The 25,722-nt window shown below is 51.4% G+C and overlaps 11 protein-coding genes across 11 annotated transcripts; 6 read left to right on the top strand and 5 right to left on the bottom strand.

Moving 5' to 3' along the window:
- Positions 1-1,383: 1,383 nt before the first annotated feature.
- N7510_002505 (mediator of RNA polymerase II transcription subunit 31) lies at positions 1,384-1,818 on the top strand (the record flags this gene model as incomplete). The annotated part of the gene is made up of 1 exon (XM_056974432.1): positions 1,384-1,818. The coding sequence occupies one exon, from the start codon at positions 1,384-1,386 to the stop codon at positions 1,816-1,818; it is 435 nt and encodes a 144-aa protein (XP_056839549.1).
- A 966-nt stretch (positions 1,819-2,784) lies between these two features.
- On the top strand, positions 2,785-6,395 carry N7510_002504 (uncharacterized protein; the record flags this gene model as incomplete). Its single annotated transcript, XM_056974431.1, has 3 exons — positions 2,785-2,999; positions 3,054-5,463; positions 5,538-6,395. 3 exons carry the CDS (start codon positions 2,785-2,787, stop codon positions 6,393-6,395), a joined length of 3,483 nt encoding a protein of 1,160 aa, XP_056839548.1.
- Positions 6,396-7,636: 1,241 nt separating this feature from the next.
- On the top strand, positions 7,637-9,103 carry N7510_002503 (LLM class flavin-dependent oxidoreductase; the record flags this gene model as incomplete). The annotated part of the gene is made up of 1 exon (XM_056974430.1): positions 7,637-9,103. One exon carries the CDS (start codon positions 7,637-7,639, stop codon positions 9,101-9,103), a length of 1,467 nt encoding a protein of 488 aa, XP_056839547.1.
- A 2,250-nt stretch (positions 9,104-11,353) lies between these two features.
- On the bottom strand, positions 11,354-11,869 carry N7510_002502 (GNAT family N-acetyltransferase; the record flags this gene model as incomplete). Its single annotated transcript, XM_056974429.1, has 1 exon — positions 11,354-11,869. One exon carries the CDS (start codon positions 11,867-11,869, stop codon positions 11,354-11,356), a length of 516 nt encoding a protein of 171 aa, XP_056839546.1.
- Positions 11,870-12,689: 820 nt separating this feature from the next.
- On the top strand, positions 12,690-14,315 carry N7510_002501 (flavin-containing monooxygenase; the record flags this gene model as incomplete). The annotated part of the gene is made up of 1 exon (XM_056974428.1): positions 12,690-14,315. One exon carries the CDS (start codon positions 12,690-12,692, stop codon positions 14,313-14,315), a length of 1,626 nt encoding a protein of 541 aa, XP_056839545.1.
- Positions 14,316-15,042: 727 nt separating this feature from the next.
- Positions 15,043-16,733, top strand: N7510_002500 (Zn(II)2Cys6 transcription factor domain-containing protein; the record flags this gene model as incomplete). Its single annotated transcript, XM_056974427.1, has 2 exons — positions 15,043-15,170; positions 15,221-16,733. The coding sequence occupies 2 exons, from the start codon at positions 15,043-15,045 to the stop codon at positions 16,731-16,733; spliced, it is 1,641 nt and encodes a 546-aa protein (XP_056839544.1).
- A 556-nt stretch (positions 16,734-17,289) lies between these two features.
- N7510_002499 (MARVEL domain-containing protein) lies at positions 17,290-17,879 on the bottom strand (the record flags this gene model as incomplete). Its single annotated transcript, XM_056974426.1, has 2 exons — positions 17,290-17,720; positions 17,783-17,879. 2 exons carry the CDS (start codon positions 17,877-17,879, stop codon positions 17,290-17,292), a joined length of 528 nt encoding a protein of 175 aa, XP_056839543.1.
- An 898-nt stretch (positions 17,880-18,777) lies between these two features.
- N7510_002498 (flavin-containing monooxygenase) lies at positions 18,778-20,787 on the bottom strand (the record flags this gene model as incomplete). The annotated part of the gene is made up of 4 exons (XM_056974425.1): positions 18,778-20,058; positions 20,109-20,361; positions 20,418-20,428; positions 20,470-20,787. The coding sequence occupies 4 exons, from the start codon at positions 20,785-20,787 to the stop codon at positions 18,778-18,780; spliced, it is 1,863 nt and encodes a 620-aa protein (XP_056839542.1).
- A 921-nt stretch (positions 20,788-21,708) lies between these two features.
- On the top strand, positions 21,709-22,530 carry bud32 (serine/threonine protein kinase BUD32; the record flags this gene model as incomplete). The annotated part of the gene is made up of 1 exon (XM_056974424.1): positions 21,709-22,530. One exon carries the CDS (start codon positions 21,709-21,711, stop codon positions 22,528-22,530), a length of 822 nt encoding a protein of 273 aa, XP_056839541.1.
- A 110-nt stretch (positions 22,531-22,640) lies between these two features.
- On the bottom strand, positions 22,641-23,638 carry N7510_002496 (putative gamma-cysteine synthetase regulatory subunit; the record flags this gene model as incomplete). Its single annotated transcript, XM_056974423.1, has 2 exons — positions 22,641-23,565; positions 23,616-23,638. The coding sequence occupies 2 exons, from the start codon at positions 23,636-23,638 to the stop codon at positions 22,641-22,643; spliced, it is 948 nt and encodes a 315-aa protein (XP_056839540.1).
- Positions 23,639-23,769: 131 nt separating this feature from the next.
- On the bottom strand, positions 23,770-24,970 carry N7510_002495 (aldo/keto reductase; the record flags this gene model as incomplete). Its single annotated transcript, XM_056974422.1, has 6 exons — positions 23,770-23,922; positions 23,982-24,351; positions 24,438-24,619; positions 24,671-24,728; positions 24,781-24,791; positions 24,896-24,970. 6 exons carry the CDS (start codon positions 24,968-24,970, stop codon positions 23,770-23,772), a joined length of 849 nt encoding a protein of 282 aa, XP_056839539.1.
- Between the last annotated feature and the right edge of the window lie 752 nt (positions 24,971-25,722).

Raw genomic sequence — 25,722 nt, 5'->3', positions numbered from 1 at the left:
CTGTCTGGAATGTAGCGAGCAGTACGTATTCATAGTGCTGGGAACATCGCGGAGAAACATCTAGGAGTAGGAAAGATAATGCCCTCCATGCACCGCCCTAGGAAGACCCTTTAACTCCTGCGTCACTGTATGTAGGATGGGACTTGCGTGGCCTGGCTTGGCGATCCCTAGAATGTCTGCTGTCCTTGCCCTGTATGCCTTTCATCATCATCCCAATCCGGTGGTGGGCGGTGGTGTTGATGATATGTATCTGGGTTGTTAGGAGGTCTACGCCCCGCGCAAATGCTCGTGTCCATAGATAGGTCCATTGTTAGATGGCCGGCGGTTCCTAGCTGCTATAGCTGCAGGAGAGCATGTCAGCAGGAGATCGTCATGTTCGCGCAGCACCATGGTGGACAACAACATATATGGGTCGGTGGATCTGATAAACCGGTGTTTTTTGTGGGCGATGATGATTGTGCCCAATACTTTTGCTATAATTAGAACGTCCCTTTCTGACACTCAAATCTGCCAAAAGAAAGTTAAAACTCTTAGCTATGGGGTGTCTAAAGAGCCTTTGGCCTATGAGAGGTTCAATTTTTCTGCGGTGCGAATTGTCAGGGCAAAAAGCGGCAGTTGACGACTCCGCGTAGGGCATAGACGGCGCCGACCACTATCATTACCAACTATGAACCTTATGATAGTCCTCCAGAACCCTACTCCGAATTCTCGAGACGATGTTATAGCGGCGCGGACATAGCGAGACCGTCTCTGGGTCAGATCCGTTAATTCCGCAGGTGTTCGGGGTGTGCCACCATCTCTGTACTACTTTGGCTAGAGCTAGACTTCGGCAATGATCCTTGATGATACAGCGAGATCTGTCTGACACATCAGCAAGCCTATTGTCCAATTTAGGCTAGCCGACAGAAACCTTAGCATCGAGGCGCTGCATCGGCTATGTCGGCATGCTCAACAACTGGGCCTTTTTCAATTGTGGCCCTCCTACCCTTGCATCGGACGCGAGGACGTTCTGATTTGATGGGCTAAGGCCAATCAAGTGGACTATTTTCAATGTAGAGCTTTCCTTGTTCTGGTTCCTGTACTATGTGCTCTTGGTTTGTTTACTTTGACCACATAGATATATATCCGACTGCTCACAACCCAGTCCTTACTGCAGCAAGGAGGATAGCCTAAAGCCACGTTGACATCAACATCGGCCATTTCTGCCTAAACGCAATTGAATACTCTGAACAGATTTGCCTTGTGTTCGATACGTACTCCAGTAGTGGTGGAGGTGGTTGGGAAGGGAGGAAACCTGTCCCGCCCCAGCTCCGCCAGACTTTCCTCTGCAACACCGCCAACTCTCTCCTCCCTCTTCTGCTTCACTCTCCTTCAACCTTCACCATGGAGCCAACGACACAACCTCCACCGCCCACCCTGACCAACCCTCGCTTCACCCTCGAGCTCGAATTCGTCTCCTCTCTCGCCAACCCTTACTACCTGTCGCATCTCGCTGTCACCTACCCCAACTTACTGGGCATCTCGCAATCCGATGACAACGACTCCGACTCCTCCTCGTCGCCAGACGCCCAGGCCTTCGCCGCGTACCTGGCCTACCTCTACAACTACTGGAAGACACCGCAGTATGCGCAGTTCTTGACACATCCCGGTCCCACGCTACGTGCGCTACGTTTGCTGCAGGAGGACGCTTTCCGTCGCGACATCATCCTGCCTCAGGTCATTGAGAGTCTCGCTGGGGTGGGCGTCCCTGGTGCGCCCGCGGAAACGGTGGAGGGACAGCAGGAGACACAGGAAGGGCCCAATGGATCGAAGACGTGACAGATGCCGGTGGGAGTCGGTATCATGAACTCTTATTGGCTTCGACCGGGGGGAACTAAATTGCGTCTCCCTGCCCAACTCTCTTTTTCCTACACCGACAAACGGCACAATACTTTCCTTCGACCGGCGGGATGTTGTTGTTCGCAGAGCGCTTTCTCCCCACCAGACAAGATCGGACGGAAAGAGACCGTGTCCATCATGTGCGACCGAGGCAATGTCGCCTCCGATGATCAACCGCGTCGATCCCGCAGCTATAGAAACACCCACGACCCAACAGCCGAGAGCGCACAGATATTATCTAACGGAATTGGCGCAGGGATTGCGGGGGGTTCGACAGGTTCGACAGGTTCCTTGGAAAGGCAGAGGGGACCAAGCGTCGGCGAGCAGTCGGTCTCACGGGTGTAACAATGTGGACTGGATAGCTATCGCAATAGCAGAGACACACACTTTGCAATTTTCCAAACTAGACGGAATCGTCGTAGTCATCGTCATTATTCTTATTGTTTGTTGAAATATTATCATCATCATAATAGTCAATCCTATAGTTTTGTCTCGCTGTGATCGCCCTCGTGTCTACGCCCCAAGCCCCCCGAACCGCCCAACCCTTTTTTTCCTCATTTCTGCATCTGTCTCTCTCTCTTCCCTTCTCTTCCGTCCTCTCTCCCAATTCTTTTCCTTCCTTCTTCTCTCCCCCACTCCTAATTTCAACCTCTTTCTGTCTGCGACAATCAGTGGACGGCCCCACCCCCCTTGGTGATCCACCGCAACGACCTCATCGTTCGCCGCCCCCCGTTCCCGTCCAACTGCCCAGCGGCCCTGACCCGGAGCTCCTGTCATTGACCACCCCCGCCCCCTATTGCCCATGGCCTTGCTACCATAAACATCTCGAAATTCATTGAATATTCTACACAGGCACGCACATAGTCGTGCGGTCGCCTGCGTCCTTCCACCTGGCACATTCTTCCAATGGAGACCGTCCGCCAGTCGTGCCGGCCGAAGCACCAGGTCTTGACTCTCAAGTGTTATCCCCGGTACCAAAAAGGCGTGTCGGAGGTGCGCCCGAACCCGAGTGAACTGTCGTATCTGCTGTACTATGCCAGCACACGCCGCAGCAAGCTGACCAAGGTCGGCGCGTTCCTCGAGAAGAGGGTAGCCCGGGATGTCTGGAGACGCAGGCTGGGGTGAGTATCCATGTCCCTGATCCAGATCTGATACAGTGACTAACTGTCAGCCAGAAATGTCCAGGTAGCCCTCCACATCCTGACCGCGCTCATCGAGAAAGTCCCTCGCGATCTGCCCATCTACGCCCGGTCAGTCCTCACCGTCATCCAGACGGTCCTGCGATCAAATGATATCACAATGGTAGAGGACTCGATTGAGACCTTCGAGACGTTTTGCTGTCACCAGGATATGGCCGCTATCGCCGTGGAGCAGGGTCTCGTGCATCAGTATCGCGAGGTGGTGCGGACATATGCAGGCTTCGCCGATCCGACTTCTCGGACGGTGTCGCACACCCCGCTGAGCCCACCAGTGGCGATTCGGTGGAGAACTGCAGGATTGCGCGCGATCAAGGGCGTGGTTGGTTCAGACGGTCTTGCGGCTGATGGGGGCACATCGCTCAAGCTCATTCTGCCGGTCATTTTGGAGAATCTGTACTCTGGAGAGGAGAATATCTTGGTCAACCTCCAAACCAAGCTCCGAGATTCTGAAAAGCCTGAGCGCGAGGGGCTCCGCCGTCGTCGGATGAGCGTCGCCACAGTCCGAACGGTCGATGCGACGGAGGGCGATGCTACACTGGCAGGACAGTCCACAGCCGATGCAGATCGGCATGCAGAGATGGATACCAGATTGTTGGCACTGCGCTGTCTGGAACAAATCATTGTCTCGGGCAGTAACCGCGGCCAGATCCGCATCGCCGCGTCTATCATTCTGCGATTCATCTCGAAAAAAAATGTTCCGCGACCTGATAAAGATGCCGACGACGATGATGGAGACGCCAACACCCCCAAATCAGGCGGAAACTGGGCAACAACTTTGGTCGAGCTTATTGCAAACTGGTGTCCGGTTCAGATTCGCTTTGTAATATTGATCACAGCGATGGAGATTTTGCACGACACCTCTCCCACGGAGGATGCTCAGGAATCATCATTCACCATTTTGTCAGTGGTTGACTGGCTCTTGAAGTCACCAGTGAACATGATTGGATTGAGTATTATGGACATTCTTTACGGTCTCATGCACTATGCATCGGACATCCTATCGCCCGCAGACCCCGCAGAGGAGAAGCAAGATCAGACCAGTGCCGTGTTCATGTCTCCTCGACGAAAAGAACTGCTTGCTCTCCTGGAGCAGTGCATCGGAAATCTGGCGACTCATATATACTACGGCGATCAAGTGGCTGACATGATGAGGGCCATCCTCCGGCGCTTTAAACCTGTCTCCGAGGACCCGGATATGTCCTCCAATGTGCCATCTCCCTTGGCCACCGTCCACGAAACTGGCGCAGCGCCTTCAAAAGACCAAACAACAGAGACGAGTGCGGCCAATACTGAAAAGCTGCCTCATACCGAACATTTCTCGCATGCTGCTATCAAACTGACCGCCCTTCGATCTGTCAAGGCCATTCTTACTGTGGCAAACCAAAAGGCACTCGCAGCCGCAGCTGGTGTCGAATCAAGGAACCCAGTGGGCATCCACGTGTGGGAAGGAACCCAGGGTCTTTTGCGAGACTCGGATCGAGAAGTCCGGCATGCGTATGCCGACGCTTTCTTGTCATGGCTGCAGCTTGAGACCAACAACGATAATCTCAAGGTGCGAGCCGATACGCCCAAGTACATCAAGCAACCGTCAAAACGTGATTCGGATATTCCAGACAAGTCATCGAATCGGCGCAGCACCTCTGTTCCTGGCAACCAGAGGGAGAAAGTAGTATTGACAGCACAGTCCAATTTCCTGCGTCTTCTTCACCTGGCCATCTACGATTCCGCCCACGAAGGAGCTGCTGATCTCTCGGAGATACTTTTTCTCCATCTTCTTCTGGCAACTCTGGTTGAGAATCTTGGGGTCAATGCTGTCCAATTTGGACTTCCTATGGTTCTCAAGCTGCAAGACGACATGCTCACGTCTGTTGATATGAACACAACTGCAGCTCGTGTCAACATTGGCAGTTTGGTGCATGGGTATCTTTCCGCTTTGTCAGAAAAATTCAACCTGGAGTCTTCTGCCGTGGGGGTCGAAATTCGCACTGAGATTGAAAGGCGAGAGCGCAAGGGCCAATGGTTCTCCAAGATCAAGTTGCCCGCTAGCGGCCTCGAGGCTATCGCCTTGGACGACGAGAAGATAACCGTGGGGGATGACACGGAACCGCCCGTTTTGACCCCTTTCCGTAACGTTGAGGGATTGGTCGATCAGATCGATAATTCCTACCGGCAATCTGTCTCGTCCCCGCCGCAGAGCCCGCATACGTCACCGAAACGCGGCTTCAGTTTCCCCGTTTTGAACCATGCCGTATCCAAGCCTCCGCCACAGGGCAGTCTCCCCTCCCCGGTGAAGGAACAGATGCTGTCCTCCTGGTCTCGAGAGGCGGTTCTGGCGGCCGTGGAAAAAGAGAGTGTGAAGACATTATCGATCAACGGTTCTCGGGGGGTACCGTGACCGCGCGCAACAACGGCCAAGCCAACGGAGTCGTAAACGGTTCTCCCGTTGGCTCGATGTCACAGAAGAACCGCCGCATGAGTATCCCTGAAGGTACAAACTCGCCTCTTTATAGCTCCAGTCGAGGTTCTCCCGTCCGTGTCAATGAGCTGCGGCGTGTCCTCTCTGTCAGCAACGAACCTTCCTCTCAGAGTCCCCTGCGAGGGCGCCTCGACAACTCGAACAGCAGCATCATCTCTTCTGGCAGCGAGAGTATGGTCAGCGGCACCTTCACTGCCTCTGTGGACGGAGATGCCGGGTCGATCCAGCCGCAGAATGGGGAGCTGACCCCTGAAGAAAAAGAAGAAAAAGATGATGACGATGGAATGGAGACGCCCCGCGCATCAGCGCTTGTACTGTCCGGGGACACGACACCAACGGCAGATAATCCGCAGGCCCTGAGCCTAGCCAAATCCGATGCATCGGAAATCCCGCCCGTTCCACCGCTTCCAACCTCATTGAACATCCCAGGCATGTTCCCGAACGACTCGGATAGATCACTCGATTCATTGGAACGTCCGTCTACCGCTCCGGGTCCCTCGCAGCAGTCTTCCGTCAAGGCAACGCCTGAGCACATCGTGCCACTGAACCGCAACAAGACCAGATCCAGCAACAGCCTTGTATTGACACCGGAGATGCGCGCGGACGCTGGACTCGCAGACCTGCTAAGCAACCACGACTTCAGTGGCCCAGACGTCTCGGTTAGTCGAGAGCATCTGAGGAAACTCCTGGATGGCTTCCTATCTCCTGAAGACAGCCCCTTGACAAACGGGAACCATCCGACAACAGCAAAACAAAACGGCAAGACTCCAAGGGGTAAAGTGCAACTTGGTCCCAGCAGACGGCACATCGGCGGAGGAGGCATTGGACGACCGCCATATTGATTTTCATTCAGCTTCGTTACTGTACACACCGTCATCACTGCATATACATTTTTCTTTGCTTTGACCGCTCACTTTTCTCCCTTCCCTGCGAACTTTTATATGTCTATAATTTTTTGGAACCCCTGTCTCCTCTTTTTTTTTGTATTCAGATCCATCTCTAGATTCAAGCGTACAAGCACCTTTCTTCAAGTTCGTTCGAGTATTTATTGAATGCGCTTCGACGTCTGGCCTGGATTTTGAAAGTCTCAAAGAGATGTTACAGTATGTCTCGAAGCTAGTGTCACCACTTATATAATACCGCTATATGTCTAAAGAGTGCGGCCTAGGATAATAGTGACCTACGATTAGAGTCCTTCGAGTCTACGTCTACCTAAATAGTTCTGGTAATAGCTTCATAATCGCCTTATAACTATTAGACGCGGCCTAATATAATAAATATAGTGTCTAACCTCTGTGACCCTTCGAGACTATATTCACCTACCTAGTCTTAAGTAATAGATTTATGTCTGGAGCACTTTGCCTGCGCTCCTGTTTATTTTTCTTCTATTCTCGTATAAGGTTTAATGATATCGACTTGAGGTGAGAGTGTGTCCTCATCTTTTGAGTTTCTGGGTTACTGGCATTCGAGGTGACTCCGGAAACTTTAACCTAGGTAGCCTCTCAACTCTAGTGAAGAACAACGTTCCTGCAAGGTATCCCAGTTGCAGCCTTAAGAACTGAAAATACTCATGGAATTCAATAATGAAAACAGGTCATGGGCCACCACATTCTCACAGCCTTTCTCCACTTGCTCATGACGAACATAGTAGCCACCACCACGCCATCGATGATCAATATAAAAGACCACATATGCAACTCTGTAGACACGGGCTCGGCAATTGTAGCTTCTTATCGTAACTATCATCCCTCCACAGCCCCTTCCATGCAATTTTGTTGGCCGCGATGCTGCCCCTCTAACGCTACACCATCGCTCCTGTCGCTGACGCCATCGCTCTCCAATTTCACGTCTTTACTTCGCCTGTAGCGACAGCCAAACCAGCGTCATGCTGCGGGGTCGGTACGGTATTTGCTTTTCTCGGTCGAGACAGAGTTGGGTCTGTATGCAGGAACAGATAAATATTGTCATTTGAGCCCCTCCGTGAGATGAATTTTTAGACTCTTGCCCCGATCCTACGATATCAAACTAGCTTGGAGATATAACCACACAACTTTCAAAACAAAATAGAGACGGAAACTGCAGTATGTCTTCAGAGAAGAAACAACTCATCCTCAATGCCTTCGCTATGCAGTCCCCCTCCCACCTGAACCCAGGTCTATTCCGATACCCTTCCGACCAAGGCGCGCAGTACAAAGACATCAAGACCTGGATCGCACTCGCACAAAAGCTCGAGGCAGCCAAATTCCACGCTATTTTCTTCGCAGACGTCTTGGGAGGCTACGATGTGTACAAGGGCCCTGCAAACCTAGACCCAACCATCCCTGCCGGCGCGCAATTCCCCATCAACGACCCTCTGTACAGCGTGCCCGCCATGGCAGCCGCGACGGAGAGCATCTCGTTTGGAATCACGGCGTCAACGACCTATGATGCGCCATACGCGATGGCGAGACGGTTTTCGACGGTTGATCATCTCAGCAATGGACGCATTGGATGGAATATCGTCACCTCGTACCTAGATTCAGCGGCAAAGAATTTTGGGCTGAATACCCAGGTCGAGCATGACGAGCGCTATCGCATTGCCGATGAGTATTTGGATGTTACGTATAAGTTGTGGGAGGGGTCTTGGAGAGACGATGCAGTCACCTGGACAAAGCAGCCAGCCTCTTCGAATGCAGCTGCGGATGTTGCTGGAAAGGGATACGCGGACCCAAAACTTGTCCGCCAAATCAATCACAAAGGGAAATACTTCCAGGTCCCTGGTCCGCATCTCTGTGAGCCGAGCCCGCAGCGCACGCCTTTCCTCTTGCAGGCTGGGACGTCGTCCGCAGGCAAGGCATTCGCAGCTAAACACGCCGAAGCGGTCTTTGTGCATGCTCAAAAGCCAGAACTCCTTCGTCCGTCTGTCGATAGCGTGCGCCAACAGGCTGCAGACTTTGGCCGCGACCCGCAGGATATCAAGGTGATTGCGGGAGCATTGGTCATCGTCGCGGAGACGGACGAAGCGGCGCAGGCCAAGTTCGACGAGTTGAAGAAATACGGCGATGAGGAGGGTGCGCTTGCTCTGTTTGGCGGATGGACGGGCTACGACCTTTCTACTTACGCCGATGACCAAGATTTCCGCTTCGTGGAGCAGCCCGCCGTGCGAAGCATGGTGAACCACTGGGCCAGCACGGTTCCCGGAGGCGAGGGCAAGAAATGGAACAAGCGGACGATCGCCGAGTACCTGGTTCTGGGCGGGAATGGCGTCAAGATAATCGGTAGTGTGCAAAGCGTGGCAGATGAGATGGAGCGGTGGGTGAGTGTTGGCGATATTGACGGGTTCAATCTCAGCTATGCTACTCTGCCCGACACCTTTGATGAAATTATCAATTTGCTACTGCCTGAGCTGCGACGGAGGGGTCTCTTCTGGGAGGACTATGCGGTTAAGGGTGGTACGATGCGTGAAAATATGTATGGGCAGAAGGGATTCAACAGGTTGCCTAACTCGCACGCTGGCGCAAAGTTCACTTGGAAAGCTGGAGAGGAGATTCCCAAGTATCAGGAGAATTAGTGTTTGCCAAATGACCACTTTAGTTTTCGTATTCCCTAGTAGGAAACTCGTAATATCTATTGCAACGGCTTTTATTGCGTCGTTCTCTTTCGTCTGGTTTGTATGGAGGCAGTGCTAGCCGTGAAATGAGAATCTTTTGGCTGAGCAAAAACAATTCTACCCCATCACAATGTGATTGTAAATGGGGTAGAATCCCTGAGTGAGAACGGCCCTTCGGGTGTGAGAACGGACCTTCGGCGTGAGAACGGACCTTCGGCATGAGAACGGACCTTACAGCGTCCGCGTCCACCTTTGCGGTCGACCTAGGAGATTTATTTTTGGTCCCCCACTCTATGATGATACTGACCGATAATTGTTACCAACCAACTGCACCAAAGCTTATGATAGCGATGTCTTTTTGTCCACGTGTCTCTTGTTCTTTAAAGGTATGCAGTATGCTTTGGCGTACAAATCCCTCCTCCTCCTGTGAACCAATAGTATCATCCTACGAGCTAATTGCAGTTTCCAATATCTAGCTCTGGATTCCTAGGAGCTCTAGATGTCTAACAAAATCTTTCTAGCCTAGATTCTATATTTAACGAAAACGGACAGAGGAAAATTTTGGGGCGGTGTCTGATTATACATTGCAATTTTAGAGCTTGGCGTTTCGTATATCGCCGAGCCGACTGTGTTGCCAAGAGCCACAGTCGTCACGATGACAGCTGCCTGGATTCATCCCTTCACAATTATCTACAGAAGGAGCACGCCTAATTGCCATTATGTACCGTTGGCGGAGCGAGTGTGTGTGGAATATTGGTTGCCTGGACTTGCAAGGCGGCTTGAACTATTCCCAAGCAGAAGTGCTATTTGAGCGGACACAAAAATAAAATATTTCAATTGGATAACTGTTGACGGCCTTGCATATTGAAGATCGCTTCCTCCCGTATGCCACCCGCCTAAGGCTGTTTCATTCACAGTTCTAGTATTTTAATAGGTCGAATAGAATCTCGCTGAGCCTCCAGGCAAGATATAAAAGGAGCCCAATTACTTGAAACACTCCTCCCCTAAGTTAACAGCCTGAAGACAACCTATTCTACCATAGAAGATCCCCTCTTGAGTACTACTTGCCTTACAACTCTAAAGTATCACCTTTATTTGCCCCCCTAATCAGATCAAACCTCTAACATAATAAAACAGACAATGCGCGACCTTATATCAGTTCTTTACCTTCTTAATCTCGCAGGAGGAGCTTTATCGTGCTTGACGGTTAGTGGCCAGGTGAGCGACGGCCTCACCACGCAGTTCGAGGTCACAACGACGGACAACGGGGTCCAGACATGCAGCTTCACATGCTCTGGTGACACAAATGATTGTGATGGAGATTGTATCTCAGGCTATTCGGGCACCTTCCATACGAATGGGCAGGATGGTGCTACACTTGAGTACACTACTTCCCATGGATCTTACACGGTTGACGTGTCCACTGAATCAAGTTCATGTCTCAATTGCTGTGGTGGTGAAATTCCATGCGTTTGCTGTCAGTATCAATATGGAGGTAGTTATTTTGGCTGTTAGAGTGGTCAAAGCCTCTTTTTGATATTGTTAGTCTTTTCCTACGCAGCTATTAATGTGTTGCAAACTTCTGGACTGCTGAAGTATTCGTCGTCTTACAACAAGACTTTGGGTATATCCTACAACTCTGAGCCTTTAGAGCTCGAATTCAACTCCGAGCGTCTACGGAGTTGTGGGTGCCGACCAACATAAAATATCGTCCATGCATCATTTTCTACAAATCTCAGTATCCGATTCAAGTTTCCCTTCATCTCTTGCTTTCATCCCGCGGAAGTGAGCAAATAGCGCTGTATTCACAGACTCATGATTTCCCAGTAAGTATTTGATCCAGTTATCAACGACATCCAAGTCCTAGCCGCCCCGAAGCTTAGACGTGGTAAAGAAGATTTTGTGCTTAATAGGGCGGGTGGCACGGTCGTAGCCTCGGCGAATAGCAGACATTGGAGCGTTTTAGGACGAATCAGTCGGGACACAAAATAACCATATAACCACCTCCTCAAGTGCCTACCAGGTTGCTGTCGCCATAGCAAGATCCTCTCAGCCTGCGCCAAAGATTGGGTAGCCTCATCATATCAAGGAAAACGTATGGGTACTAAGATAGCAGAATTTTTGGGGGTAGGGATAGTAAATATAAAGGAAAAGTCAGCGATGTAGAGATTCTGGCCCACCGACGCTGCAATCCAATCAATTCACCAACATTTACAATTCCAACTCCCAAAGTTCCCCAACCAATTTCACCCCGAATGACTCATGTTCCTTCGAAGCAACACGCTTATATCCTTCATTCGCATACAATCGACGAGCGGAGGTCAGCATGCTTTGGGTCCACAGCACAATGCGGGAATATTCGGCATCCCGTGCGAATTCCGTGCATTGACGCACGAGCGACCGGCCTACACCAAGTCCGCGGGCACATGGTTCTACCAGCAACAGGCGAAGCTTTGCCACAATTTGCTCTGAAGTTCGGTCTTTGACGAGCATAATGCATCCGAGAAATTTGCCGTCTCGTTCGGCAATCCAGCAACGGTCTAGCTTAGGGTCAAATTGGTCGATGAAATCGGCGGAAATTCTGGCCACGAGGGCTTCAAAGCGCTCTCCCCATCCGAATTCTTCGTTGTATAGAACACCATGTCGATGGGTTATCATCCCTATGTCGCCTGGGCGATTGGTTCTAATAGTAAATGGGCCACTGGTTGTATTCTCGGCACTTCCCATGGCGCCGGGAGTTGTAGTGCAAATGGCCACTGCAAAGAAGAATATAGTGACAGAAAAGATTGTATAGAAAGAAGACAAAATTCGTTCAGGGCCACACAGTGATTATATTCAGTGGTGTGTTCGGAAGATGGATGTCAGTTGGAGCTTGCAGGAAATTTGACGGATCTTTGCCATGTCATCCACAGGGCGCGAGTTTATCTGTAGCAAAGTGCGGCCCGCATACTGAATGCCGAAATATCCAATTAGAGCTTTGCGCGGTAAAGTGATTTGAGGCAACTGTCAGTTTCCTGAAAAAAATCTCGCGGCAGAGCTGAGGGTTAATGGTATGACCAATTGACGCGATATGACTTGATTCACTGGGCAGAATGTGCAGGGATGTGAATGCTTAGCCAAATGATTTCAATCCCCACCCTTCCCCTCTTTTCAGAGGGCACTCAGAGCTGTAAAATACGTGTCGCAATTAATCTGGTGTTTGGGGGTGGGCAGCTTAGTTGATAGTACATGATTAGCCCGCATACCGATTAGGTTACTGATACACATGGACTGACAGACTGGCGCAAAATAGGGGCGGAATTTCTAATGGGGGCCATTAAGCCCCCATCCTATTCGATGATCTATCATAAGCTGGCTGATGGGGCGGTAATGGTGGGTAATGGTGGGGGGGCCTGGGGGGGGAGGGGGGAGGGGGGAGGGGGCCAGCGTTGGCTCTCATCGTCAGGCAACCTGCCCACGAGTGAGATTAAAAAGAACACTGTCCTGGTCAGCTCGGACGGTCAACCATCTGTTACTCTATGATCCACACCCGTACATTTTTATCGTCATGACTGTTATCGAGCTAGATGCCGTCATTGTCGGCGCCGGTTTATCAGGAATTTACCTCCTGCAACGACTGCGAGATGAACTACATCTAAAGGTCAAGATCTTCGAGGCGGCCCCAGAAGTTGGTGGAGTTTGGTATTGGAACACCTACCCAGGCGCTCGGGTCGATTGTCCTGTCCCTGCCTATGCCTTTGACTTCGAAAAGGTGTGGTCGACCTGGAAATGGTCCCAATTGTATCCCGACCAGAAAGAGTTGCAAGCATATTTCCGCCACGTCGATCAAGTGATGGAGATCTCCAAGGACACTTTCTTCAACTCGCGCGTGAACGGCGCACAGTTCAACCCCGATACTGCACGATGGACTGTCACAACTGAAGATGGCAAGAAGATGGTCGCGAAGTACTTCATCCCCGCCGCTGGCTTTGCGGAACAAGAGCATGTGCCCCAGTGGAAGGGATATGAGACTTTCGAAGGAGATATCCATCATACCTCCTGCTGGCCCAGTGGCGGCGTCGATGTGAAAGGGAAACGGGTAGCCATCATTGGCACTGGCGCAACTGGCGTGCAGGTCACACAGGAATGGGCCAAAGAGTCTGACGAGACCTTTGTGTTCCAGCGGACCCCGAACTATGCATTGCCAATCAACCAGGAGACAATTGATGAGACCACCCAGAAGAAATTCCAGAAAGAGACGGGTGATATCTTTGCATTCTCTGCGACCACAATTGGTGGCCTCGCATGGCATAGTACGACCAAGAACTACGATGACTACGGCTCCCAGGAAGAGCTTGAAAAGATCCTCAATGAGATGTACGACAAGGGCGGCTTCCACTTCTGGACAGGCGGCATTGCAGACCTTTTCATCAACCCAGTTGGCAATCGAATTGTTTACGACACCTGGGCCAAGAGAGTTCGACAACGCGTCCAGGACCCGGTCAAGGCAGAGCTTTTAGCGCCCAGAGAGCCACCGCATCCGTTTGCCACGAAACGCCCTTCACTGGAAAGAGACTACTATGAACAATTCAATCGGCCCAATGTCCATATTGTGGACACCAATGCTCATCCGATCCTCGAAATTAGACCGCAGGGCATTGTCACTGACGACGGAAAACTCTATCAGGTCGACGCTATTGCAGTTGCCACGGGCTTTGACGCAGGTACGGGCAGTCTAGCGAAACTGAATGTTCGGGACGTCGATGGGGTGGACCTGAGCTCGCGATGGAAGGATGGTATCCAGAGCTTCCTAGGAATGACTGTCCCTGGCTTCCCTAACATGTTCATTCCTTACTCGGTCCAATCTCCGGCACCATGGACCAATGGCCCAGTTTTCCTTCGGTTACAGGTCGACTGGATTCGCGACATGATCGCGAAGATCGAAAAGGAGGGCATCCGCTACATTGACCCTCACAAGGAGAAGGCCCAAGCATGGCGTGACGAGCTATTGGCAGTCACCAATATGACTTTATTCCCGAAGGCGAAATCATGGTACATGGGGGCCAATGTTCCTGGCAAGCGAGTAGAGTTGATGTATTTCCCTGCTCCAATGCCCATGTATTTTGAGAGATGCGCTGCTGCTCGCGATGGTCAATTTGCGGAGTCGTTCTTCGCCAGTCGAAATGCGGCATAAGCCTGTGATCGCTAGAGTTGTCGCATCCCAATCCACAAGCTTGGACTGTATTCAAACATTTGTGTGATGACCTACTCAAGAGGTTCCATCTGGACGATCCGGGTATTCACTCTTTTGTCTCCGAATTGAACGTTTGGATTTGCAGAAAGCTTCTATTTGTTCTCTTTGTCCACAGAGACTGCCATTGGTGTATTGTATTACGTGTCGTCGCTTTTTCCTTCCTTTTCTCTTTTCTTCGCCATATCCATTTGCATTTGTGCTGAAGCGGCCATTTCTGGTGTAAAGGAGGCCAAAAATGGCCTCCTCGGCACAGCATGTCAGCACACGCACCTGTCCACTCACTCACCTGGTTTCTTACACGCCTGCCCTCTCCCTTGTAACAAGCAGCGTATCGGTCGATCCCTGACCAAGAGGCTCGCTCATCGTCCACGCCGCTGGCATTCGTTCCCTCGTTCCTCTCGCGCCAGCCTTTTCTGCTTTCTGTAACCTTCTACTCACCCTATACCTCTGTCTCCCATTTTGTGATTGCGTAAAATTATTTTTATACCATTATTTATATATGCCTCCTCTTATAGGTTATTGTAGGTAAGGGAGTTTACAGTATCACTGAGTGTGCGGGGAGATTTCGGCCCGGGGACGCACTAAATTTAGCCACGGCTGATCTGGCGCAGGGCTGATGGACCTTCACTTTTTACATCACATTTGCCACGCCAGCTCTGCGGCAATCATGGAGGCGCTGCCAAATAATCACCAACCCTCTACAAGTCCGAGATCTGGCAGTGAATCATCCGCTCCCACATCAAAGCGATCTCGTGTCGTTGTTTCGCAGTCGAAACGAGGCTGCGTGACTTGCAAGTATGGATCTTCACCCTGCCATCTTGGCGCCAATTCGACTGACCATGCAGGACACGCCGGGTCAAGTGTGACGAGCAAAAGCCTCTGTGCCGGCGATGCGTCCAAGCAGGTCGATTATGTGGCGGTTACAACCATGAAAACAAGTTGTCGTCGGCTTTGCAGCCTGCTCTGAAGTTCGGCGTCACAGCGGACAGCCATACGGAGAGGCTATGCTATCTCGCAGCTCATGTGTTGTCTCTGGACAACAACGGCCATCCTCTGCAAGAAGACGATGTCTGGGGGCGCATATTTCTCCAGCTATCGAATCAAGTCGAATGTGTCAAGGCCGCCGCTGCCGCATTTGGGGCTGCGTACGAATCATCGCTCAATAACGCCATCGTAAAAAGCCCTTGTTCCGCCTGGCGCTACTACGGCTCAGCTCTGGCAAGGCTTCAATCGGATTTTAACAACGAGACTGTCGGCCCAGAGTCCCTGGCTCTAGCATCAATGATCCTAGCCTGCGTTGAGATCCTAAGCCAACACGAGCAAAATGCATTCGCCCATTTTCTTGGGGCCGTACAGATCCTATCCAAGACCTATCAGCGCCGCCAGGGAGCTCCATCTGCTGACATTCTCAGCACAATCAAAGAGGCGCTCGTCAAAGTTAACCTCTTGATTGGTAGCTACGCTCTGTCCCAGACGCCGCAAGTTATGCACCTGGAATCTCAAGAAGCAGCCGCTGGTGACGATGCGTTCCGTGAGCCGGAGCTTGCTATTAACACCGCGATGCTCTGCCTTCACAGATCATATCAATTCATAGAGTCGGCTGCCCACCTGCGGTTCACGTATCCAAGCTGGAAAGAGCATGATCCCATCATGTGCAAGAGTCAATCTGACGCAGTGACCCAATGCCGTTCGGTTCTCGATGGCCTTGTGGCGCTTACCACAAGACTGCAATCCCAATACTCGTCTGCGACGTCTACGCTGAGAGATTCGGAGACGCTGGCGGAGATTTACGCTATTCGCACGCAGCTCACGTCCACTATAATCTTCATCCTGTGTGTCCACAACCCATGCGAAACGGGGTATGATGAGCACCTGGACCGATTTCGAAGCATCGTGAGTGATGCTGCAGCGTCGGCGCGGCTGAGGCGGCGAACCAAACCCAGCGCTTTCAAACGCTTCTCAATGCGTCCTGGTATTATTAGCCCTCTTTACTTCGTGAGTATAAAGTGTAGAGATCCGCCACTGCGTGCTTTAGCGACGACAATGCTCAACGAACAAAGTCGCGAGGGGCCTGCCGATGGACAAATTCTGGCGGCAATTGGTGCTCGACTGGCTGCCCTTGAGACATCTGACAGTGTGCCTTCTTCCCCTGGCGCTCCGCTGGCTGCCTGCAACGTCCTCGAAGGGCAAAGGATTCACGGCTACTCGGTGCCCCCTCCAAGATTAAATGGCGAGGGCCGCCGCGTCGTTGACATTGTTTTCAGCCGGCCAAACCCGCCTCTCGTGCAAGGTTGGGGTCATGTTGACTACACATGCCAGGATGGCTGGATGTACTGGTCCGAGCCTATCGATATATAGATATAAACTTGTACACGGATATAAACTTGTACACGCACATCCCAACGATGATCAAACTATCCGAAGACGAGAGTCAAGTCAGAGTGCCCATTGTCTGAGTATCGGTCCATACCCTGGTCCTCCCATCAGTTGTGCCGGCCTTGGGAGGCCATGGAGGACTGGGTTGGGGTCTTACAGTCTGACATTGCTTGAGCCGGGCTTGCGGCAGAGAGGTAGAGAAGAGGCGATGGGAATTAGTCGATGCTTCCGCCAAGTAAGTACGATAGATGCCAGGCGGCCACGGCTGCTAAGGAAAGACCAAAAAGTCACATGCTAGGTCACTTGCGTGACCCTGGCAAGAAGATTACATCTCGCTTTCTATGGCGAGCTATTAAATCAATCCTACATTGTGTATGGTGTATCAAAGCAGAGGTATAAATCTCGGGCTCCTTTGCTAGTCCTACAGTAGTTTGATAACGTACGACTTAAGCATAAACCATTGCAAACAACCATTCTCGACAGCGAGACTTCCACTCGTCGGCTGGTTCTGATGTCCACCGGGATCCTGTGGCGCCGATCAAACAGCTGCACGGGGTCTGGTCATAGAAGTGCTTGGCTTGCGAGAGCTGTTGAAGACGAGCATGGTAGTCAGGGCTGCGGTAACCATGAATAGTAGCCATTCGATCGCCCCGAAGACTGTCGCCGCCTTGAGCAACCCACATGAGCTTTTCCCTGTCGAACATGTGTCGGTCGAAATTTGAACAGCCACAGCAATAAAACCAGCGAGCCATGAGAGAACAGCCACAGCCTCGACGGCGACACGAATGTAGCCAAGCAATGCACGATCCGCGAAGCTGATTCCGGCAATGAGGTGGAAAATGACGATCAGAACTGTCCAGCCAGCACAGAACATCAAGAAGCCCCACGCATCAGGGACGCCGTAGTAATCGTAAAAGTTGCCGAACTCGAAGTGTTCGTATACCATGTGGCCACGAAACACATGAATAGCTAGGAAATGGGGTCAGACTCAACGGTCCGTCGACAGAGTAGGATGCATTAGTTCTGCGTACCGTAGCCGTCTGTTCCCATGACGATGATGGCGAAGATGAGCTGCAGCGTTCGCAGGGCATAATCGAGCGTTTTGTTCTCCGCCATATTCACGGCCATGATATGCAGCAATCTGTGATCGAATTTGGGAGGAGGTGGCGGGCACGTCGAGTGACTGATGAAGAAGTGAGGAACGCGGCGTCGAGCAAGAAAGAGAAATCTGAGCTCAGGAGTTTACAGGAGGGAAGTGATTCCCAGAAACGAAAAATGGGAACAGCTGTATTAATAGTCGCACGCTGCATAGCTGCCATTAGGAGACGGGCTAGGACGGCTCTGTGAATTAGGTATTACTAGTCATGGAGTCAAGCCATCTGGGCGATCCAAGAGCGACTTAGGTGAGTGGCTGAGCGAGGTGATGCGGCTGCAGGGAAAGAGAGGGCCGCGTACATTGAATACACCTTCTCTATTTGCTATGGTATACCATCAAAGACCGAGATGGCCTCCACAACTATTCTCGGCGATCCGACGGCGATGGGGTACTTTTTACGTCGAATCTGTGCTCAATCCAGCTTAGCTCGATAAACACCGAGCTGAGCTCCACTTGCCGTTGGCGGCTAATTAGAAGCCTTACTTGGACCCTGATTCGTCAGCGGGGATCCTGCCTGCAGTTAATGGTGATGACCTCAAACCGGCGGCGGTAGCCCAAGCAGACTCGGTACGGCTGTGAGACGTGCGGTGTAGCTTTATGTAACTTGGACGCCTTCTGGTACTTATATCACGGCAAATTAACTAGACGGCTGATGTACCTTTAAATATTTAGTAATGAAGTAGTTTTCTTATGTGCTTACGGCCATCAAATTATCGATTGCTCATATCAATATCATTATTTATGATTAAACTCCCTTTGTGTAATTAATCGCTTTAGAGGCACACCACCCTACTCTAGAAACCGTTCTGGGATATGTATCTCGCTTCTTTATATACTATTCTTGCATGCCCCTTGAAACTATTCTATCACCTATATATCCCACCACCCCTCCATATATGACTTCAGATCAACTTCCTCCGGCAGCTTTAGATGCGGCGTCAGATTTGCGCCCGGCGTCAACTCCCTTGCCGACCAACCATTCCCAAAGTACGCAAACCGATTCCCACTGGGGTTGATGTATGTATACTCCCAATCCTCCCAACGCGGCTCTCTGCGAATAATATTTGCATGCGTAGCACTTCCAGGGAACAGGCCATGGATCCTCCCGCCTGGCTGGCCGCCATTATACCAAGAGCTACAGTTCGCCGACCAGACAGTGCGTGGGTAGAACTTGTCACAGTATTCGACAAAGTCATCTGCGGCTTGCTTGGTGGGCACAATAGACTTGATACCTTGGCTGCGGACCTTGCGGAGCAGTTTGGCAATGTAGGTCACTTGGTTTTCGACGTTGTTCGGGACTGTGCCGCTGTGGCCAGAGGAGAATGGTCCGCCGAGCCAGAGAAGATTGGGGAATCCTGGTGTTGCGAAGCCAATATATGTGTAAGGAAACCCGAACAAACCGTCCTTCTTCCAGGCTTGTTTGAGGTCCACGCCGTCGGCAATAATAGAGAAGGGCGGCGCGTGGTCGATGTTGGCTCCAGTAGCACAGATAGTGATGTCTGCTTGTCTCTCGACGCCGTCTTCTGTAACAATTCCAGTCTCGGTAAATCGCTTGATGCGAGTTTGAATATAGTCAACGTTGCTTTTGGTCAAAGCCTCGAGATAGCCTGGACCAGGGGTTGGACGACGACAGTTAGGTGGGAAGTCAGGTATGATCTTGTCTCCCAGCTCGGGCTTTTCCGCGATGCGCTTCAGCATCAGCTCCGTCCATTTCTCTCTCACGGCATTGTTCTCAGGGGTATCTTTGAAAATTGACCCGAAGCGCCGGAAGAAATTGACTTCAACCCCCTTACGGTATTCTAGGTACGTTTTAGGGTCCTTGAACGAGTCCAACTGTGCGGGAGTGAAAAGATTGGCCTCCAGTCGACGGACTCCCGCTGTTTCGCCGAATGAGTCTGCAATCCAAGTGGGATTTCGAGCATAGTGGTCGACGTGGCTGGCGATTGGCTGGGCCGAGGGAAGAACTTGCAATCCCGACGCTCCGTTGCCGATAAGAGCCACTCGTTTGCCTGTCAAGTCGACGGTGTGGTCCCAGTTAGAGGAGTGGAACAGTGCACCCTTGTATTGGTTGATTCCCTCATAGTCCGGCAATTTCCAAGCATTGAAATGACCAATGGCATTGATGAGGACATCCAATTTCTCTTCGTAGACCTTCCGTAAAAGTCAGTCATCTCGCAAGATAACAAGCAGAGAAGCTCTACCTCATTTGAGCCATCTACATGCTCAATGGTGACCTTCCACTTCCCTTCGTCTGCTAACCACTCTGCTTTTTGGACTTTTTGTTGGAGGCGCAGGTATTGGTATACGTTAAACTTCCGCGCCACTCCCTGCCAATAGTCTCTGATTTCGTGTCCTTGGGCAAACTCTTCGGTCCATTGGGTATTGGGTGCGAAGCCGGATTGGTAGGCATGTGCGGGGATATCGCAGCGGACACCGGGATATGTATTTTCGAACCTGTTGGGAATGGTCAGTTTAGCTCAAGAAGCTCGAACCCAATATGGGGGATGTACCAGGTTCCGCCCTAAAAGTGGGTTAGTCGTTTTCATCCACAAATCTTGCTACTTGTAAAGAGACACATACCACGTCTGAATTCTTGTCCCAAATTCGGAGATCCAGACCTGGCAGTTTCGCCGGCAGTATAACGCCAGCTGTAACACCAGCAAGGCCGGCACCGATAATACCGACCTTGATAGGCCTCACTTGATCAATTGGATGTTCCTCGAGCTCGAACTGGTGCTGTGCCGTTGAGTTATCCGACTCAGAATCATTGACTACATTATTCTGCACAGTCACAGTTGGTGTTCCATTCAAACCCAAAGGGCTCTTAATTGCGTTAATCTTCGACAGATCATGGACCGGGGGATCTTCCACTAGTGCCATAATGAAGTGAATGCTCAGTGAATGCTCTGAAGGTCAAATAGCATGCTGCTGTTGGAGAAAAGGGCAACAGTATATATGGCCCCGCACACGGTTGCGCCATCCAGATCACCGCACACGCCACTGGGCGCGCAAGTCGTACCAGCCCATGTCAATACGATAAGCCACGATTCAACCGATGTACAACTAGGTGGCTCGTTATTCGGCCGAGCAGATGGAATCAGAGGGAGTGATTTGACGTGGCTAACACCATCGCGGTCCGCGATGATGTGCAGCGTAGGTTGGGGTACTTTTCTGTCCACCGCACCATCATCTCCACTCGCAACGCCATTGTGGAGTGTCGCATGTAGCTTTTGACGAGGAAGGGCCGAGGATCCCTGTTGTAGACTGGTAATTTAATGCTCAGTTCAGGTCGTTAGGATGTTGTTCTTTCGGAATTGTAATGACCGGTGTTTTGGGTGCCCTTGTGTCCTTGTAGTTGGAAATAATGCCTGGAAAGTGTTTGAGAAGCATGATCATCGAGCGTCAGAATGCAACGAGATCGGGATTTGGACATGCTAGTGTTGCTATGCAAATGCCGAGTCAAGTCTTTGAACACCGAGCATTTAGTTAGCTTCCAATTTGGTCTTTCTACGTGTAGCAGGAAGAGAGGCGGGGCTATTTCAAGATGCACTATGAGATTCTAGCGAGGAAAATACGACAAGCCAGTTGAATTATCCGTCATTCTGCTTGGTGCACATAGAAGTGATGCCCAAGTATACGGACAGAGGCTCAGCATGATTCGTGACGCTTATCTTCTGCCCCACCATAGAATTTCCCTCTGTCCTGCACTCACCATCTTCACGTCCATCCACACCAACCATTGATTCGACCACTTTTCTAATCTGCGCCATTCACAATCCACAATCCCTTCATTCAACCACCATGGCCATCCTTGACGAATACAAACCCCCACCGCTCCCCGCGCCCTTCACCAACACCAATCCCCCACCAACCCTTCTCACCCAAGGTGCCGAAGCACACCTCTACAAAACCACCTCCCTCGACCCATCTACGCCCGCGGCCCTCAAAATCCGCCCCACAAAACCCTACCGTCATCCAATCCTCGACCGCCGGCTCACACGCAGCCGCATCGTGCAAGAAGCGCGATGCCTCGTGAAACTCGTCAAAGAGGGCGTCAGCGTGCCTGCGGTTCTGGCCCTGGACTGTGAGGGACAAGGCGGCGAGGAGACCTCGTGGGGAGGGGCTTGGCTGCTTATGGAGTGGATTGAGGGACCTGTTGTGCGCGTTGTACTGGAGCAGTGGGAGGCGTGGATGAAGACCCAAATCCACATGGAGGAGACGATGCGGATATCGGAGGAGAATCGGGTGCGTGGGCTAATGAGACGGATGGGGGAGACGATTGGCGCTTTGCATAAGGCCGGTGTTGTGCATGGGGATTTGACAACCAGCAATCTCATGCTGCAGCCATTTGAGGGGGAATCAGAGGCAAATGATTCGGTGTCGATGGAGGGAAAGATCGTCCTCATTGATTTCGGGCTGGCATCGCAGAGTACCCAGGACGAGGACCGCGCTGTGGATCTGTATGTCATGGAACGCGCGATCGGGAGCACCCATCCGCGGACGGAGCCGTTGTTCGATTCCCTTCTACAGGGATACCGGGAGAGCTACAAGGGTGCTGTCTCAGCGCTGAAGAGGCTGGAGGAGGTGCGATTGAGAGGTCGCAAGAGGAGCATGCTTGGATAAATGGGGACAATTCCATCTGAATGCATTTGGGATATGTATTTCGAAGAAGCAAAAAAACCACAAACAAACGCCGCGCTCAGCAAAAGACAAGAAAAAGGAAAAGAAACACCCTATGACCGGGCCTTGACGCATGTGCCGACATCCGCCAGAGCGAAATATCCCTTGTTCTCGACCACACCGCGGTCCTTGACCACCGCCGTGTACTTGACGACCCACTGCGGCTCGACGTCCCCCTGGATGCCGTCTTTTGCGTCCGGCGAAGAGGCGAGAATGCCGGCACCTTTGTCGACAGGCCCCAGAAGCTCGCGGGTGGTGCCTAGGGGGAGGATATCATTGCAGTCGTTATGAGTCAACAGCTGGATGTGCTCCTGCTTGGCATACAGAATCAGGGATTTGGGCACAACGCAGCAGTCTTTCAGATTGATCTGGTCGACTGAGGGTTTGACCTTGGTATGAGGCAAGAACCGTGCTAGCCGCTCACTGCCAAATTCCGCCACGCCCAGCTGCGCAATCATGCCTTTCTCCTGAAGCGACTCTAGGACCCGCCATGTCTGCACCATGCTGTCAAAGTCATCGGCCTCTTTATCGGAACTGCTCTCCTCTTCCTCGCTGTCATCATCGGCATCGAACAAGATGCCGGGAAACGACACGATGAGCAGGTCAATCGATTTCACATGTAGCTCCTTCAATACCAAATCAATCGCCTCCCTTGTATGCGCGCAGCGTCTTGACGCAGGTATGCCCGGTAGATAGAACAGTTTCACCGTAATGTCGTACTGGTCACGCTCCTCCGCCAGCCCGGGCTGCGAGAAATCGATCGCGGGGATGTAGAGGGCGTCGTCGGTCTGGAGGGTCCAGGCGGTAGAGGGTGGGGGATGGAATCCGTTGGTGCTGCCGTTTGTATTTGCTTCACCGTTCGTGTCGGGCTGTTGCGAGGCAAGGAAATTGGAGTGCAGCGAGTTGATCAGCTCGATGTTGGATTTCTGGGTCGGGGGCTGGCGGATGACGGACGGCCGGCCGCCTTTCATGATATTGCTTCGAGAGGGAATTAGTTGCCGGACAAATGAGAGGATGAAGAGACTTACGAGGTGGACAGGATCAACTTCATGGTGGCGTGTTATTACTGAGGTGAGGGTGGGAGGGAGAGAAAAGGAAAGAAAGTTGAAATTCCCCGCGGGACCTGACAAATCCGATAAATCACTCCACTCTGTTCTACTCTATTTGTCTACTCTCCTACTACTAATCATCGTCCACCGTTGGATCCCAGTCTGTTGGCGAATACTCCCCCGTATCCAACATCTTCATATCCTGCGCGTCCAGCTCGAAATCGAACACGTCCGCGTTCTCCCGGATGCGCTGCGGGGTCACCGATTTGGGCAGCGGTACGAATCCCTGATAAGCCGCCAATCAACACATATTTTGATCTTGATAATGAGGAATTAAGGACTCACCATCTGCAAACTCCACCGAACAAGGACCTGCGCCGGCGACTTTCCATACTTCTTCCCGATACTGTGCAGCACCTCCTCATCAAACCGCGTCCCATGCGCAAGAGGCGAGTACGCCTCGACCACGATCTTGCGTTGCTGCAGCCACGCCGTGATATCCGAGTGGTCGAGCCACGGGTGCAGCTCGTACTGGCCAACATCGATTTGGCCGCCGCCACCGGATTGGATGTAGGATTCTAGTTCTTCGAGGTGATGGATGCCGTAGTTGGAGACGCCGATGGATTTGGTCTTGCCTGCTTTTTGGGCTTCGGCCAATGCGCGCCATGAGCCTAGGCGGACTTCTTTGCCACCGTAGGGTGCGTGAATGAGGATCCTGTTGGGGTTAGCTGGGCTGTATTCCCCCCACAGCAAGTACCGGACTCGGTATGTATATGGGAGGTAAACCGCGCGTGGACGCACAGATCGAAGTATTCCTGTCCCGCCTCGCGAAGACTTCCATCAATAGCCCTCTTAGTCCGCTCATACCCCATAGACCCAGGAGGGATCTTGGTCGTGAAGAAGATCTCGGAGCGATCGAGTCCCGAGTTCCCGATGGCCTTGCCGCATGCTTTTTCGTTGCGGTACATGATTGCGGAGTCGATCTGATTTGGAACGTTAAAATTGAGATGGTGAGTGGAAGGACAGATGCGTACATGGCGGAATCCAGCTTTCAATGCTTCGAGAGTAGGCTTCTCCGTTGAAGATTGGGGACTAGCTAGGTTTAGTTGAGAGTCAAGAAAGAGGAAGAGTGAGATCGACGTACATCATATAGACCTATTGCACAGAGTAACATTAGCGATCATATAGGAACTGCAGACGATAAAATGCAAATAAATTCCTTGAAAGCGATCCATGGCCATCTGGATTCAAGTACTCACCCCATATCCTACAACCGGAATCTCATGGCCCGATTGCAGTCGATATTTTGACTGTAGACTCAGTTTGGCGGTCATGCTGGATGATAGTCTTGCGCTGTGAGTGTGTAGAGTAAGAAGTGAGCGACGACGCAGACGGAGAAGTATCCGCGATGAGATCATAAAGTGGGGTTTGCGAGCGATGCGGTGAATGATTCAATGGTGACAAAAATATATGTAATAATAATACGCAATGTTTAAGGAAAAGACGAAGAGCGGAATTTACTTGCAATTGAAAGAGGACAAGTCATCGAGGAGTGTGAGAGGGAGAGATGACATTGATCTCAATGATCAACGCCTGTTGCTCTTTCGGGGCAATGACACGCCGAGGCAAAAAGTAGCATTATCATTGGCAAAAGCCTTGTATCTGTTAAGCCTTAATGAAAAGTACCCTCTCTTCTCTCCATTTTATTTTCCGAGCCCTATCTGAGACATACCTATACGCGCGACGATAGTCGCAAGGCGGCCACAACTATATAGCCTATCGTTTTGCTGGCAGAAATATTATCTAATGGTCTGAAATTGGTTAGTACATCGTACCACGTAGTAACGTTAATTTGTATGGTAGACTGACTAAGTGCCCCCTATCCCACAAAGGCCTCCCGGCCATCCAGAGTCTGCCCTCAAACTCAATTCTTAGAAAATTAGGTGTACACGATCTCTCATAGTAGGTACTATGGCAGGCTAGGTACTCATCCTTTCACAAAGGTCTCCCGAGTCCCGGCCACACAAAATCTGCCCTTAACTCGTACAATAATAGGTGTACATCCTCTCCCGTAGTAAATATGTAC

The sequence above is a fragment of the Penicillium lagena genome (genome assembly GCF_028827675.1).
Source record: "Penicillium lagena strain IBT 129212 chromosome Unknown utg000001l_segment0_segment0, whole genome shotgun sequence".
NCBI lineage: Eukaryota > Fungi > Ascomycota > Eurotiomycetes > Eurotiales > Aspergillaceae > Penicillium > Penicillium lagena.
This window is presented reverse-complemented; position numbering and strand designations above follow the sequence as displayed.